Source organism: Rhinoderma darwinii, chromosome 3 (assembly GCF_050947455.1).
Source record: "Rhinoderma darwinii isolate aRhiDar2 chromosome 3, aRhiDar2.hap1, whole genome shotgun sequence".
Lineage (NCBI taxonomy): Eukaryota > Metazoa > Chordata > Amphibia > Anura > Rhinodermatidae > Rhinoderma > Rhinoderma darwinii.
In genome coordinates, this window is record NC_134689.1 from 311728176 (window position 1) to 311745628 (window position 17453).

At 39.6% G+C, this 17453-nt stretch overlaps 1 protein-coding gene across 1 annotated transcript in view; it reads left to right on the plus strand.

Moving 5' to 3' along the window:
• SLCO3A1 (solute carrier organic anion transporter family member 3A1) overlaps positions 1–17453 on the plus strand; it is a 375458-nt gene that overhangs the window by 289159 nt on the left and 68846 nt on the right. The window contains exons 5-7 of the mRNA XM_075858217.1: positions 10484–10648; positions 11797–11995; positions 15489–15627. Coding sequence (XP_075714332.1) covers positions 10484–10648; positions 11797–11995; positions 15489–15627 — 503 coding nt within the window. The remainder of the gene's footprint in view (positions 1–10483; positions 10649–11796; positions 11996–15488; positions 15628–17453) is intronic.

The window sequence follows — 17453 nt, forward strand, 5'->3', positions numbered from 1 at the left end:
CAGATGTCTCATCACATCACACCTGTTCACATTACACTCCCCCCGTTCTGACCCACGTTAGTCACTGCAATGTACCTGGCTGCTCCGTTTTCTTCACTCTTCCAATGAAAATTTACACCTGTATTTAAATTGTTCTTTCTCACATCATCTTACTTGTAACTACTTGTAACTGTAATCACCTGATCACATGCAAACATCCTTCTTACGGCTGCCAGCCTCTTCAACAATTTTTTTCAGTGTGTTATTTTGCCTTCACATACTTTATAATTAAAGCCCCAGCTCCTTTTGCTCATTCTAATGTTGGCCGGGACCAGTGCCCCAAAGCATCTTTGTCCAACTTCCTCCTGACCCCATGGTCGGAGAGCAGTAGGGTGATTTCCGGTAAATCCCCCACCTCCAGGCAAACAGGCTACGCCACGTTTGCCGACAGATATCTCAGACCAGTCTATCTCCTAGACTGTCTTACCAATACGATATCAAAAGTCGTTCCTCCAGACATTCTAGCAGTAGGATCCTCTGATCCCTCACTGTATTGAACATCAAGAACAGACAAAATGCTGCCAATCAACAATTACAAGAGCAAATTCTTCAACACAATCGACATTCATGAACCTCCATTGATTCAAGCAGGAGTTGGTAACACTTCACTTATGCAGAACACTTGCTGCCGTGTGGGGTGTCTTTCATTTCATACAGCCCATGATGTAGCATATATCCCAAACTCTTTCCTTTAGCACTTTGCAATGGTTTCACATGCAAATTATATTTGGTAACATATATATATTATCCTCCCCGCTCAGCCGTTCACTTTGTGGGTTGTAGTTTAGGGGCCTGTTATGTATGTTGGTGATAATTTCTTTACGGGCTATGGGTCTGAGCCAATACCAATGTTCTTCACTGTAATTACTACTACGACACAGGTGGCACCTGGGATAAGTGTCAGGGTCATTCATTGAATACAGGATGTTATATTACAACGGTATTCAATCCAGCGGTCTGATGTTATACTACTACAGACTTAATTACTTGGATGTTATTTTACATCAAAGTGTATATGCCGGATTATCATGTGCTAGAAATCAGTCTGTACTGATTCCCACCTTATGCCAGTCTGGCAATGCATACAACTGGTTTATGGACCCTTACACACAATATCACTGTCTGGCAATGAGCCAGGAAAATATAAATGATTTTCTAATACAGTATTCAAAGTTTTCCCTGTTGCACTGGGTAATGGTATTGAGTGCAAATTCAATATAGACACAATTGCTTCTCCTTGCACTGGATTCTACATTATCAGGACTTAAGCATTGAAGCCCCTGTGGTACTACAGGATATTACTCACAACTAAATAACAAATGACGCTACAACAAAGCAGCAAGCAGAAGTTTTGTTTTTTCCTCACAGTCCAGACTACAATCTTTTCATTTCAAATACTTCACATGTGAGTTACAACTTCTTTCTGCCATGCGCTACGTCACTGCATTCCAAAGGCGGAGGTCTTACAATTTTCCTGGTTAACAATATAATTGCTGGCAAAAATTCTCTCATGTCTTTCATATCAACAGTTTAAGATCACGTACACACCTGCAATCCTTCATCACACAAAAAGCTCAACATACCTTTTTGGATCCATCTTTCAACCCATGTCTGACTAAGGAGTCTCGTCCATAAAGATGTGACGTCTGACAGCTAGATTCCAAGGCTTACGCAATACATGTGTGAATGGTGTAAGAATAAGCTCCTTACCTACCGCGGTTTTTTGTAATTCACAGATGCAAAGCCAGACCTCTCCAGTGACAGCTTATCAGACGTGCAATCTTCCTGGGTTTTATCGGCACCATTACTGTCGTGGAAATCCATCGCTCAAAATATATTAGACTGAAATTTATACGAGTCCCAACAGACTCTCAAGGCCAGACTCCATTAGTCAGTATCCTAATTAGGATATTTCACCGATATATATCGAGAGAGGAGAAGAAAACACACAGACACGCTGAAATGTTCAAAATGCTCCTCTGAAGGATTTATTACCAAACTCAAACTGTTAAACTGAAATTCAGAAGGGGTGTCGGCTTGAGGTAAACCAATCAGAGACAATGTAACAATATTTGTTATTCAGTAAAAAGCATACATTAAAATACATCATTATAATTCTTCACACATTATGTTTACAAGTGTCTTATCTCTCTCTTGGACAGAATATTCTCGTGGAGATGGGGGAGACCTTACCTCACGCATACTTGCCATCCTCCCATCTCACACCCTGTCCATCTTCGCATGGGAACCAAGGTCAAAGATAAAACATACGAAATCAAAATTACTTGTATTAAAGGAACAATGACTTTCCTATTCACTACAAAAGAACCAAGATGGGAACTCCAGACAAGATGGCTGCTGCACGAAACTAAATAATTTAAACATTATCATCACTTTCACATAATACATATCTTAGTAATTCGGCATCCTGCTTGATAATTCACAATGTAATTTCATACAGAGAATATAAGCAAATAAATCATCCTTCACAGTGGGCACTGACACTTTATATGTGGGCACTATGTGACTTTATATGGGGGTGCTGTGGTACTATGTGGGCACTGGCCCTATGTGGGCATTATCAACAGTGCACATTGCAGCACCATCTACATGGGCACTGTGGTGTTTTCAGGGGGTTGGGACAAAAAAAACCTTGACAAATTAAATCCGTTTTTTTTTTAATGGCCACAAAAAAATGGATGGCAAGCAGATGACAAACGGCCATTAAAAACAGACAGACAGACTGGAAATGGATTTGGAGACACTCATGCAAAATGGCCATGAAAAACTGACAGTTAATCAGTTTTTAATAGTCATTTTTTTTCACTGTTGTGTGAATGTAGCCTTACACTCATTATCAGTTAACTTTGCATAGAATGGCTCAAAGATATCCATGTACATGGCTGTGTTGACATTTTCTTCAAAGAATATTTTATTTACAATCAGCGTACCCATACCTGCGCACCAAACACCGATTTTTGGAACAAGAAGTGGCTTTTGGTGCAACTCGTGTGAATTTTCTGTGTGCCAGTACCAATTGTTCTGCAAATTAATACCCCTGATTAGATGGATCCATGCTTCATCGGACATGATGTATTACAACGGCTCGAAAAGTTTGTCTATGATCATATCCAGTAGCCAATTGCAATATGCCACACGCTTTTGTTTTTTTTCCCCCACATTTAACTCTTGCACAACTTTCAATGGCTTTAAGTGAAGTTATTTCAGTACACATCGACATGTTGTTCTGATGACGTGCGCCTGCTGGGATACTTTTTGCACCACTATCCTCAGGCTTCGCATAATCCTCTCCTGGATGACTGTGACAACGATGGGTGTCCGAACTATCCTGTCATTCATTGCAATCAAAACTGTGATAAATATATAAAGAATTCTTCTATATGTGTCTTGGGGGATTAGCTATTTCCCCCTCCTCCTCACAGTACAGTGTCTCCCTGTAGGACAACTGGCTGCAGAAGGAGCCTCCCCCACTTCTCTATGCATTTTTAGGAGAGTAAGCCCTGACTCCTTGTCTAGACTCCACCCCAAAAAAGGGAAGGGATCAGGAGGAAATTAATACCTGTGTTCTTTTTAGTGTTCTTTTCAAAAACTCCAGTACTCAGTCATATAGTCCTTGAGATCAACACGCAGAGACTATAAGATATACTACACTGTTGAAGCTTTATTTATACACAATTGTATAAGCTGTATCTAAAGATCACAACCCCTTTCATACCTAATACCTGTCTAACATGTTATTTATAGACAAAGTGCAGATTGTGTCTGAAGAGGCAACATTTGTAGGAACAATGCCGGGAGCAGGCATCAAGGACTGTTCTCCATCTCTTCAAATGATGCACATCTTGAAAGTTCTTTATTCATGTAGCAATATACGATCCATTAGATTCGCAAGTGGCTAGTATATAAATTTCCACTTTATTATATAATAGTTCAAGGGTGTCACTTATTTCCTCCACCCATTTAACTTTGAAGGACAAACGTTATCCTTGTAGATATTAACAATAATTTGTTTTATACATTATGAGCAAATTTTCTTTGTCTTTTGTCTCTTAACTTGTTCACCATTACATTGTTCCTATTATTTTAAGTGAAATGAGTCCATTAAAGAAATCTGTTTCCTCTCACATTTTAACATGCCGTGCAGATGCTACAAAGACCTTACTGTCACTTCACAGGAATAAATGTTAAATAGATAGATTATCACATTTAAGTTTGTGCGAAATTAGTCTCTGTGTATTAAGACAAAGGATTGCGGGCATACATTAAGATGACTTCCAGATCAAGCTGTGTTATCATTAAAATAATTAAGATGTTTACTGATGTAGAAAATTTGATATTGGATCCATAAACTAAATTTCTCGTTTCAAAGTAACCACTTACTAATTTATGTGCACAATTAGACTGCAATGTTTACTCAGTAGAAACCTGTAACTGCCCATTCAAGAACAGTGGTTCTGTACAATCGGAGATTCATATAATTCAGCATAAATATAAATCCTTTGGTTTACCTGCAGTATAATGAAGAAACATTGAGACATCACGATGAGTTGTATTAAATGACAAACTCAGCTCCACATCTGTAAGTGCTGATTACACTGTTAACACAGTGGCCCATTAAAGGGGTTGCCCAGGATTAGAAAAGCATGGCTGCTTTCTTCTAAAAACAGCTCCACAAACATCCATAGGTTTTGTGTGGTATTGCAACTCAGCCCGATTCACGTCAATGGAGCTAAGTTGCAATACCAGACACAACCTGGTGCAGCACTGTTTTTGAAAGAAAGCAGTCATGCTTTTCTAGTTCTGGACAGACCCTCTAATAATCAATATAACATTTTACAGCCTTATAGTAAGAACTAATATTAGAAGGAATATCTCGCAGAGAAACCATAATAAGACCATAATTCATTCTCAAACAATACAACTGTATGGAGCGCTAATAGGGACACTGCACTGCCTTAAGAACAAAGCCACATTTAAATGTATTTATTGAGTTTATATTACATGGGAAAATGCACCTAAGCATTGACCCCACTTTGTATAACCTATCTAATTTGGTATCTGAGAAGATTCTGTCCAAAAGTGAACACTTGTGACCAAAACAGTTCTAGTACTCCGTGCACGTCATTGTATCAGTCTCAATTTTCTTACATTAGAGCAACACAATCAAATTTGGAATCTGTAAAGGATCTGCCAGGCACAGCTTCGGGGTTAACGCCCATAGATAATCCGTCTGCACCTGCTTCTATGTCTGTGAGACTGACTTCATCTTCCACCACTCAGGGTGGCAGGCTTAGGAGTGAGAGAACCTATCACAGCCTGGCCAGACGGAGCTAGCTCCCGCCCTCTGTCTATTTATACCTGCCTTTCTTGTTTCTCCTTTGCTTGTGATTCTTCTCGTTTGGTTTCCTGGCCCTGCTGCAGCTTCTTGTACTATTGTCCTTGCTTCATATTGACCCCGGCTTGCTGACTACTCTCCTGCTCTGCTTTGGTACCTCGTACACTCCTGGTTTGACTCGGTTTGTTCACTACTCTCCTGCTCTGCGTTTGGCACCTCGTACTCTCCTGGTTTGACTCGGCTTGTTCACTTCTCCTGTTACTCACGGTGTTGCCGTGGGCAACTGCCCCTTTCTCCCCCTAGCTCTGTGTACCCTTGTCTGTTTGTCTGTCATGCACTTATTGAGCGTAGGGACCGTCGCCCAGTTGTACCCCGTCGTCTAGGGCGGGTCGTTGCAAGTAGGCAGGGACTGAGTGGCGGGTAGATTAGGGCTCACTTGTCTGTCTCCCCACCCCCGTCATTACAGAATCCCTCTGGAATTATGGGTAGAGAGGTAACAAAAGCAGAGAAGCTAGAATGGACTTGGGAAGCCTATGTTTCTTAGGTTACCTAGGCTTTTATAGTTAATGTCCACCATTTTTAGGTTTAACATTTTCTGCTGATTAGTTTCTTAATATACTTTATAGCTTTGTTGTTCTCATACAAAATTCCAAATATCCTGCATAGAGATAAAGTAAAAATAGATTAAAATTCTGGTTGCCTGCCGCCATGACTAGAGGGAGCTGTAGGTTTTTACTGCATACTATTTAGACATTGAATTCAATAATAACACAATTTGCAGTAATATAATCCTTGTGGGGGATCTGGACAGCCCACATTTTATCATTTGCCTATGCAAGCGATTTGGAACTCTGACTGCTATAAAGATGTATTAAGAAATGAATTGGTACAGAATGTTCGAGCTTTTTAGATTCAAAACAAAAAATGGTTTTGTAATCTGAAAGCAACAATAACTACTAGTAGTAAGTGCTAACACAGTTACCAGGCTCCATTGTGGTTTTACTGATGGTAGAACTTATAGGTCAGAACATAACGGTTTTCATAGGATAAAACACAATAGTCAGTCAGGTTAAAAAAAAAGTCCAAACTTTACATAATTGCATCTCATTATTTCTTCAAATGATTTCCAGGAGCCTTTCCGTTCGCTATTATTGCTTCTGTTGTTATGTTTTTATCTGTCCAAGGGGTACAGTGTTTCACTAATAATTTTTGCTACAGATTACAGTTGAATGTGTTATTTCACAGGTCATTGCAGTTCACCATGTTAATCTATATTTTTCCTGCTCAATTTCATGGAGTATCCAGCTTGTGGATGAGCTTGTTGAGTAATAGTTCAATAGACTGGTCACCCTCCAAGGTGCTTGAGTACATGAAGAGGATTATTATATGATAAATGTTTTACATTTCCTCTGGAGCTTTGATGTGTTATTAGTCATTTAATTTATTGTGAACCTCAATTAAAACTACTTTAAACAACAATTGCTATAATAGATCAGCTTCTTTAAACATATAGACCCCGTGGCTCAGTAATAGGTCTACCGGATGGTACCAGGTAGTCCCAATCCATTGTGTCATCATGGCGAATGGCCTAGGATCAGTTGTACCGGGCTATATAAAATATTGCTAATCTCAATTGGAACTGAAAACCTGTACAGATCAAATAATTCTCATAGCTGATGAAACAACGTATCTGGTCTTGGCGATCCTCAGTGAGCCAACAAAATGGACTCCAGTGTGATACATTTTACCTACACGGATACATTGTAGAAATCTCTCAGGACAGAGGAGAAATGTATTTATCTTCCTGAGATGCTGATGTGTTTATCTCCATGAGGAAACCGTTATCTGTGAGAAGTATTTAAATGCATGTATTCACTGACAGCCGGCCACGATCCTAAAGAAAGGAGATATAAAGGATATTAAAAAGCTACATACGTTATTATTAGACATTATGCATATGTATGTGTGTATATATATATATATATATATATATTGTAGCATAAACCTTATTTTTATTCTCCCCATTTTAGTTATTTTTATGCAGCCAGCAGTGGATACGATTTAAAGTTTACATTCTGATTGCCATGGCTGTGTTCAGGCTTATGTATGTGTCTCTGATGTATTTGTGTTGTTGAGTTTACTTATAGGGCAGGCATGGGCAAGGAATATGTACATTAATGCAAGTATTTCTTGTCTATGGATGCACTATATGTGAACATCTTACCTATACTCCTTCCAACACCCCAACACCGCCACCACTTCTTGTCTATGGATGCACTATATGTGAACATCTTACCTATGCTCCTTCCAACACCCCAACACCGCCACCACATGTAACTATGATCCATGAGCTTTGCACTTTGGACCTGACTTAACTGCAGTAAACTCTATTTACCCTGTCCTTTGGAAACCCTTTTAGTTAATATGGCCTTGTGGTAGTAGCAAGTGATACATTAAGGGGATGTTTGGCTTAGAAACCCATTTTTAAATATTCTATTAGGGAAGTCTGAGTTAATAGGGGAGTTCTTCAGTACCGAACCCTCATCATTTACAGAAAGTGACTACAAAGTGTGTCTTTTGCTCAGCAGAACCTGACTTGCCTATGTTTTACACAGATCAACCTTTTAGTTCAATGGACACTGTGTAATGCTTCATTACCCCTGTGGTGACACTGCAGGGGGATTGAACACTTGCTGCAAGATTACCCCACGGAGTACAGCTGATTGCTGGGATACTCTGGGCAAGAACCTTGAAAAGGGATTGCACAGTCAAATATATATTTTTGCAGATGAAACTATCTGTGTAAAGTAATTACTGCAGAAAGGGAAATTTTTATGTTGTAAATGGATTTGGATTTATTGGAGGCTTGGGCAGAAAAGTGGCAAATTAAGTTGAACACTGATAATTGTAAGGTTATGCACTTGAAAAGGGAAATACGTGTCACGATTACATACTACATGGCTTGAAAACTTGACTGGAACATACAGTGTCAGGCTGCTGCTGCCAAGGCAGATAAGATCATGGGGTGCATATTTCTACCACTATACAAATCTTGTGTACAATTTTAGGCACCAGTGCACAAGAAAGACATAGTAGAGCGTGAACGGGTTCAAAGGTAATCAAAATAGTAAACGGAGTGGGTGGACTGCAGTACCCAGAAAAATTATCAAAACTGGGGTTATTTAGTTAGAAAAAAGAAGGTTAAGGGGTGACCTTATAACTATGTATAAAGAAATTAACCCGTTAGTGACCGCCCCATAGTGTTTTTACGGCGGCCACTAACGGGCTTTATTCCGATGCAATAGACTTTTTACGGCACTCCATCGGAATAAATAAACAGAGAAGGGAGCTGTTAAATCTCCCTGCTCTCAGCTACCAGAGGTAGCTGACGGCTGGGGGCATCCCTGCTCGAACGGGTGAGATCGATATCCGTATTGAGCTTACCCGTTTAACCCCTCAGATGCGGTGCTCAATACGAGTGCCGCATCTGAGTGGTTTTGGAGAGAGGGAGGGAGCTCCCTCTCATCCAACCGTCACCCGGCGATAAGATTGCCGAGTGTCTGTGTGTTCTATGGCAGGTCTGCCTGTAGTGAATGCCTGCTAGGTCATGCCAGAGGCATGGCCTAGCAGATGCCTGTCCGTTTTACAGACAGTAATACACTGCAATACAAAAGTATTGCAGTGTATTATAAATGCGATCGGACGATCTCATAGTGAAGTCCCCTAGTGGGACTAGTAAAAAAGTTAAAAAAAAAAGTTTTAAAAAAAGAAAAACCCACTTTTTCCCCTTACAAACTGCTTTATTATTAAGAAACAAAATAAAGTAAAAAAAGTTACACATATTTGGTATCGCCGCGTCCATAACGACCCTAGCTATAAAGATATTACATAATTTAACCCGCACGGTGAATGTCGTAAAAAATAAAATAAAAAACAATGCAAAAATTGCTGTTTTCTTTGAATCCTGCCTTAAAAAAATTTGACAAAAAGTGATCAAAAAGTTGCATCTACTCCAAAATGGTACCAATAAAAACTACATGTCGTCGCACAAAAAAAAAGGCCTCATACAACTGCATCGGCGAAAAAATAAAAAAGTTATGTCTCTTCAAATATGGAGACACAAAAACAAATAATTAAAAAAAAAGTATTTTTACTGTGTAAAAGTAGTAAAACATAAAAAAATCTATATTAATTTGGTATCGTTGCAATTATAACAACCCGCTGAATAAAGTTATTGTGTTATTTATAACACACGGTAAACGGCGTAAATTTAGGACGCAAAAAAGTGTGGTGAAATTGCATTTTTTTTCTATTCCCCCGCAAAAAAGTTAATAAAAGTTAATCAATAAATTCTATGTATCCCAAAATGGTGCTATTAAAAATTACAACTTGTCCCACAAACAACAAGACCTTATACAGCTATGTCAACGCAAAAATAAAAAAGTTATAGCTCTTTGAATGAGATGATGGAAAAACGTAAAAAATAGCTTGGTCATTAACAAGGGGGCATCCACTATGTCTAGAGGAAAGAAGGTTTTTACACAAACATAGATGTGGATTCTTTACTGTAAGAGCAAGGAGACTATGGAACTCTCTGCCAGAGGAAGTTGTCATGGTTAATGGGTAAAGAGTTTAAAAGGGGCCTGGATGGCTTTCTTGATAGTAACAATATTACAAATTATGTTCACTAGATTACTGCAGATGGGTCATTGATCCAGGTATTTGTTCTGATTGCCAAATTTGGAGTCGGGAAGGATTTTTTTCCACCTCTAAATTAGGAATATTTGGCTTCTGTCTAATTGTTTTTTTTTTGTCTTCATCTGGATCAACCATGGAGGAGAATAAGCTAACCTAGATAGAAATATGTATTTTTTTCAACCTTTCAAACTATCAGCTTATCATCGTGGAATCATCTCACAAAATAAGAATTATTCACATTGGAGTAGCCCTTTAATTAACATACTTGTCACTATTGAAATGTATGATATCATTTTCTACAATGTTGAAACATCTATATAGATTCTAAACAATAGGCAACCTGCTTACATATGCAAAAATGATCCAACCATATGTATTCTTCTCTTTCAGTCATTCCAAAAGTCACAAAGCACTTGTTATCCAACCCTGTGTTCACCTGCATCGTTCTCGCAGCTTGCATGGAGATAGCTGTGGTCGCTGGTTTTGCAGCATTCCTGGGAAAATATCTAGAACAACAGTTCAATCTGACAACCTCTTCTGCCAATCAACTGCTAGGTGAGAGGAAGACCCAAAAAATAAAAAAAATATGAAAAAAATAATAGTAGGTACCGCATTAAGGAAATTCCACAACTGTTGTATTGACTTTAGTTTTCTGTAGGGCACTTTGTCATTGATCCATAACTATAAAATATTATATTTAATGGCTTGGTGACATCATATTATGAGGCTGAAGTGCAGTTCCAGAATAAATGCATAATAATAGGGTCATGTCTTAATTTCGGCTGATTGACCCTTCCCCAATCCATATTTTAGGACAGTGAGAATAAGGGGCTAAAAGACATGACTTTGCCTTTCTTGTCTACATATTGCTTAATCTAGCAAAAGACAACTGTGAAGTGTCTAGGTGCAAATTGGATTTATTCCAGTGACCTTTTGTAATTTGACTTCTTAAAAAATGTAATTTCAACATTTATCCATTCTGTACGTCCTATATTAAACTATAAAGTAGACAAGCCATCAGTCACAATGAAAGTAGAATGAAAAGACATGTTAAAGATGGAAGGTGCAGAGAGTAGTTATTGTAGTGAATGCCTGGTCTAAGCTGGGATAAGTAGATCCTATACTGCAAGCCTGCAAATCTTATAGGACAAGGGCGCCTGCACTAGGGAGGTAAATACATGAGGTTTTTTGTTTTTTTTACAAAACCCAATTTACATGTGGTAGAAATAAATTGGCACACATCTTAGGGCATGCTGTGATTTTTTTTAAACCTGAATGTTTCATTGACACTCAATAAATAGTTGCCTGAATAAGTAGTCACTATTTGGTAAGGCCACCATACTGTAGATTCTCTGATAATTTGGGTATCTAAGGGGTCCGGGCAATACTTCTGCATTCACAAAATATTCACATGGAATGGATTTGGAAGTTGGAAAATTACTTCTCTTCATAGTGATGTGTCATCCATGAAGACATCACGTGACTGCTGCAGCCAATTGCTTCTGGCTACAGTAACGTGCCATTTATAAGGCACTGGTGGGGAATTACTACGGTAATTAAATTACAAGGTTGATATTTTGCTATGGGGGACTCCTTTAGGATGGTTTCAAAAATTGGAGAACACCCTTACGCTTGATTGACAGAAAATTGTTTAACCCCTTTAAGAAATAGACTATAGTAACAATGTTTTTGTCTTCTCTTAGGGATGACCGCAATACCATGTGCATGCTTAGGCATTTTCCTTGGTGGATTACTTGTGAAGAAATTAAGTCTGTCTGCCCTGGGAGCGATTAGAATGGCAATGTTAGTCAATCTGGTGTCCACTGCATGCTACGTGTCCTTTCTCTTCTTGGGCTGTGACACCGGTCCAGTAGCTGGAGTGACTGTTCCCTATGGAAACTTGTGAGTACTATTCCTATTATAGCAAAGCATGTGTTTTTTTTTACATTCTTTGTATATTAGCTACTCAGTGATGCATTTTAACGTTACATTAAGGTCAAGTTTACCTAATTCATTGGATGAAACAGATGTCACTAAATGATTTTATAGCCGCGCCTCTGTATAACACGGGCCCTGCAGAACAAGCCGTTAAACACAAGCAGCCAATGTTTTAGGACGTTCATTATAAAATAGCAAAGCTAAAACTGACACTATCCTCTTCTTATTGCTGGGCTCACATAAATCTCTTCCATGCTGCAGTCTGGACATGCCACGTTTAGTCATCTTAAGTTATGTAGATTTTTTTTTAGCAGACGACAGGGATAAAAAAGCTATGAGACAAACAAAAGACACGGGTATTTATCCTCTTTATTCTCAGTTTTATTACATGCCAAAAAAGATGTTTACGATAAACATAAAAAGGTTGCTGTAATGTCCTGCTCCATGTTCCATCACAAAAACGTAAATGCTGGCGGCACACCGTGACTTACTGGCCCATATAGTCTGCACATTTTATGTGCGAATTGTATATTCTCACTTTATTATGTTATGCACAACAATGTGGATATAAAAAATGTTTAAAAACTGTTCTAGGAATCTGTTTTGCAAGTGTTTTCACTTGTGAAGTGGAGTGTCTTCTCATGGCTTGTAGGAGGCAGTGTAAAAATATTCACTATCTTAAATGACTGAAGTACAGCAGCAAAATTTCAATTGCCAGTGATGGAGCTCTAGGGGCTGTAGGGGTTGCAATCACACTCGGTCCCTGGAGACTGAGGTGGCCCAAAAGGATTATATACCTCATATGGGGAGACCAGTACTTAAAATGATGCGTAATAGTTTTGGCTAAATGGATTTTACATTGGAGTGTAAGATCTTCAATTTACACCTCTGGTGATGGCAGGTGCTATACTCTATTTGTGCTACTCACGATTGAACTGACCTTCTGGTAGTTGTTCATACTATCTCACAACTCTATCCCAGGACATGAGGACTCTTATTGAGAAGGGAGCATACGTCTTGCATAGTTCTCCTCTTGTTTACTAGTCCTACGGTGCCTGCAAAAAGGAGGTCCCCACCACCCCTGTAATAATCTGTACTATGCATACAGTGGAGATAGAACTTCATTGAAAGCATACTTTGCAGATACAGAGGTAGATTATAACTGCTACATATCAGAATTGGCTGCCTTGAAAAAAACGGAAAAGCTGTTGAGTCCTTTTCTTGCTTGAATCTGCATACATGTCGTACATGCCCTTTTACAGTATAGCGGGCTGCTTCTTTGCTACAATGCTTATAATGGAACTTGATAAAGTGAGAGATTGTAACCAATGTTATCCCTGACTCATACGTTACAACTGTTACTTGTGAATGGTTCCAGCTGGTTTATAAAACGACAATGAAAGAGAGAAACTGGTAATGGAAATAATCAACTGTAGAAGGCTTTTCCTATACCTTAACAATGAAATGTGTTTATGGCCCATAATCTGTCTGAAGAAAACTGATGAAGTACAGATCATGTGTTTAAGGCCGGTAAATACAAGTAACACAGTAGAATAGATGTGCACAGGGCCAGACTTAGGCTAGTTGGTGCCTGTGCAGTACCTTCTATTGACACCCCCGCCCCACCGTATGGTTTACCATATAGTGCCCATAAAATACAATCATACAGTGTCCAAATAACATTGCTGTAAAGCGCCCTGATAACGCTGCCAGAAAGTTGCCTAAATAATGCAGTCCAAACAATAAAGTAGGGAATGTAGCTGCCTTTCCATAGTTTCGAGCATGAAGTGTGGGATCCGGGCTGCAAGCTCTGAGTACCCAGATGATCAGACCCAGTGGTGCCCTCTTCTGTAGGGACAGGTGGCACAGGTCGCACACTCTTAAGACCAGTCCTGGATCTATAAATACACTGTGCGTATAGAAGCCTTATAACACCCATACACCCATGAATGGAATGCAAATTGAAAGGGAATAAATTACCACAATATCCGAGTGTCACACTATTGATAATAGGGTTTTATGAACGGCATCTATTCATAGCACAAATGACCTTATTCAATGTTCAGTCTGGTTGGATAATCAGACAAGTATTAGGGGGTTAACAATCACTTGTTCTTACAATAAAATTAAATCTTTACTTTTTGGAAAAATAAATATCACACTCTGCTTTTGTCATGATCTGTGCAATACTGATTGAGATGTATAGGTGTTGAAGAACAGGCATATCTCACACTGTGGACAACAGTATGCTGCTGTACAGTCATGCTAAGTAGGGTCTCAAGGTTGTAATTCACATTCATGTTCAGCCTGGTTGGTTAAAGAGGATCTGACAACTCTCCTGACATGTCTGTTTTAGTAAAATACTTGTAATTCCCATAAAATAAAAATTCTGGAGCATCTTTTCTTAGAATATTGTGTTCCTCTGTTATTGTGCTACCATTCCTCTCAATAATTGGGCATTTCCTTACACTCTATGATATTGTCCAATCATTGCTAACAGTGTCAGACTTTCTAGGGAGACTATGCTGACAAGGGGATGTTAAATGGGTTTTCCATGTTCTGACAACTGATGATCTATCCACCGGATAGATCACGAGTATATGATTGGTGCGGGTCCGACACCTGGACCCTGCACCGATCAGCTGTTGTGACTGCCTCCGGTCATCGCACGATATTGCCGGAAGCAGTTGGCTCCAGTCAAAGAATAGTGGTCGAGCTGCAATACTGCAGCTCTGCCCCTATTCAAGTGAATAGGAGCATAGCCGCAGTTCAGCCGATTGGCCGCTATGCAGTGGTCGGAGCCATCTGCTTCCGGCTCCAACTACTGTATACCGTTCAAAACATCCGGTGCCTGGAGGCAGTCGAATCAGCTGATCGGTACAGGGTCGGGGGGTCAGACCCGGCCCTGGACCTGCACCGATCATATACTGATGACCTATCCGGTGGAACGTCAGCAGAACGTGGAAAACCCCCTTTGACGCCCAGTTGTCAATTTATTCATACATTTCCAGGATGAATATCAGAAGAACCGTATAATACTGAGTCCTAAGAAAATGTGCTCCAGCATTTTTATTTCATGAGGAATACAAATATTTACTGAAAGAGACATGTCAGGAGAGGTAACCGGTCCTCTTTAAGAAAACAGTGTATGCATTGCATTAATACAGGGTCCAGTTACCCAATTAATGACCGTAGCCTTCAATGTTGGTATTGTTGCTGTAGCAACCTCATCGTTTTAGAAGACCGATTATCATATGATCCTGTAAAATTATGTCTTTCACACAAACGGTAAATTTCACAGAATTTATCCCAACGTTGAATCCTATAATTGGCCTCTGGAGACTTTATTCGTTCCGATTAAACTAATATTTGGAAACATCAGTCCAACTTGTTTTTCCTTTATATCTCCGTATTCATTGTATACAGGTAAATTTAGATTTTTGTTCTTCTCATTCAGCTCTCCCACAGGGACCACAATGGATCACTTCCCTCCCTGCAATAGTGATTGTGAATGTCAGAATGACTCGTTCTCTCCTGTTTGTGGTGCTGATGGAATCACTTACATGTCTGCTTGCTTTGCCGGCTGCACAAAGGCAGTAAGTTCATACAAAATATTTATACATCATATGCTGTACCGGTTAATATAGTACCTATAAGATATATTTATGCACTGTGTCAATGTTCATAGATTCAGGTGTAATCTGCAATCTTCAATTCTGTTTATTCTTACAATGTATTCTCAAGGATAGCTTAATTTAAATACAGCATTAAGTCCCAGGTAGCAATTTCCCACTACCCAGGTCTTCATCTTATTGAGTGAATTACAGGCTGGGAATAAAATGCATGCTGATTCATTGATAATTTTCTCATCTTCCATTCATTACCAACAGACTGTTTACCTTCATGGTGCACATACATTTCTCTCTAGTGCAGACACAATTTACTGGCTCCTCATTACCTCCGTAACTGAAATATTCAAAGGTGAGTTGAATGTTGTAGTAAGGTGACACGGGTCTGTAGCAATGGCTATGTATTAGCCTGTGTTATAATTTAGGGGATAATGAGGCACGTTAATAAAAAGTGCATTTTGGCAACAGTTTTCATGAGCGAAAATTTTGCAATTTGTAATTGGTGTGTGCCAAATTCACAAAAAATGGTACTTTGCTCTTTGTGAAAATGCTGCCCTTAGAAAACTCTCCTACAGTGTACGACTGGTCTGAGCAGTCATAAATTCTATGACAGAATTGTCTTCTAGTGTACCTCTAATGATCCATTTAAAAATCCCTTAGGATTTGTATCTCAGTGTGTACATACAAGTTTCTCATCTGGAATTAAAAAAATGCTGCAGTCCTTTACTTCCTCCCTGCTGGTGTCAGCTGCAGGAATAGATGGAGCATTTCCAAACGTATACGACAAGCATATTGCCCAAGTACAGTGCGTACAAAGCCTCATATAGCATTTGGCTGCCTTTCTTGCATTTCCTTTTGTTGCTGACAGTTTTCAATTTGGGATTGGGACTTAGTTTGTTGCACGTGCCTGCTACATTAAAGGGGTTGTCCACTACCAGACAACTGATCTACCGGATAGGTCATCAATATATGATCTGTGGGGGTCCGACTGCCTGTGGGAGCTGGATGTCATTGCGTGGTATGCAATGTACAGAGTCGGAAGCAGTTGGCTCTTTACATTGCATAGCGGCCGTGCTGCAGAACTGCCGCTCTGCTCCTATTCACTTGAATGGGAGCAGAGCTGCAGTACTGCAGCTCGGCCGCTATTCCGTAACCGGAGCCAAATGCTTCCGGCATGGCTGTCCGGTGCCGAGAGGCCACCAGAGCAGCTGATCGTTGCGGGGTCCAGGTGTTGGACCCCCACAGATCATATACTGATGACCTATCCAGTGGACAAGTCATCCGTTGAGGAAGGGTTTAGGAATTACAGCTATTTAATATGTAGCTGCCTCTTTTTCAAGGGACCAAAGGTAATTAGACAATTATTTCAAAAGCTATTTAATGGGCTGCATGGTATTTTCCCTCATTAAGCAGGTAAAAGGTCTGGAGTTGATTCCAGGTGTGGCATTTGCATTTGGAAGCTGTTGCTGGGAACCCACAACATGAGGTCAAAGCAGCTGTCAATGAAAGTGAAACAGATCATCATTAGGCTGATAAAAATTAAGAAATCCATCAGAGAGATAGCACAAATGTTAGGAGTGGCCAAATCAACAGTTTATGAAGAGAGAAAAACGTACACAGCGCCACATGGTGCAAGATAAACCTTAAAAGATAGGGTACTGACAAGTAAAGATAGGTGATAGTGCTCACCATAAAAGCTAGTACTGGCAGGTACAGCTTAATGTAAAGGTCCGTTAGATGAAGCCAGGTTGCAGCTTTCCGTATCCAGGTACCGGCATCAATGTGATTGAGCC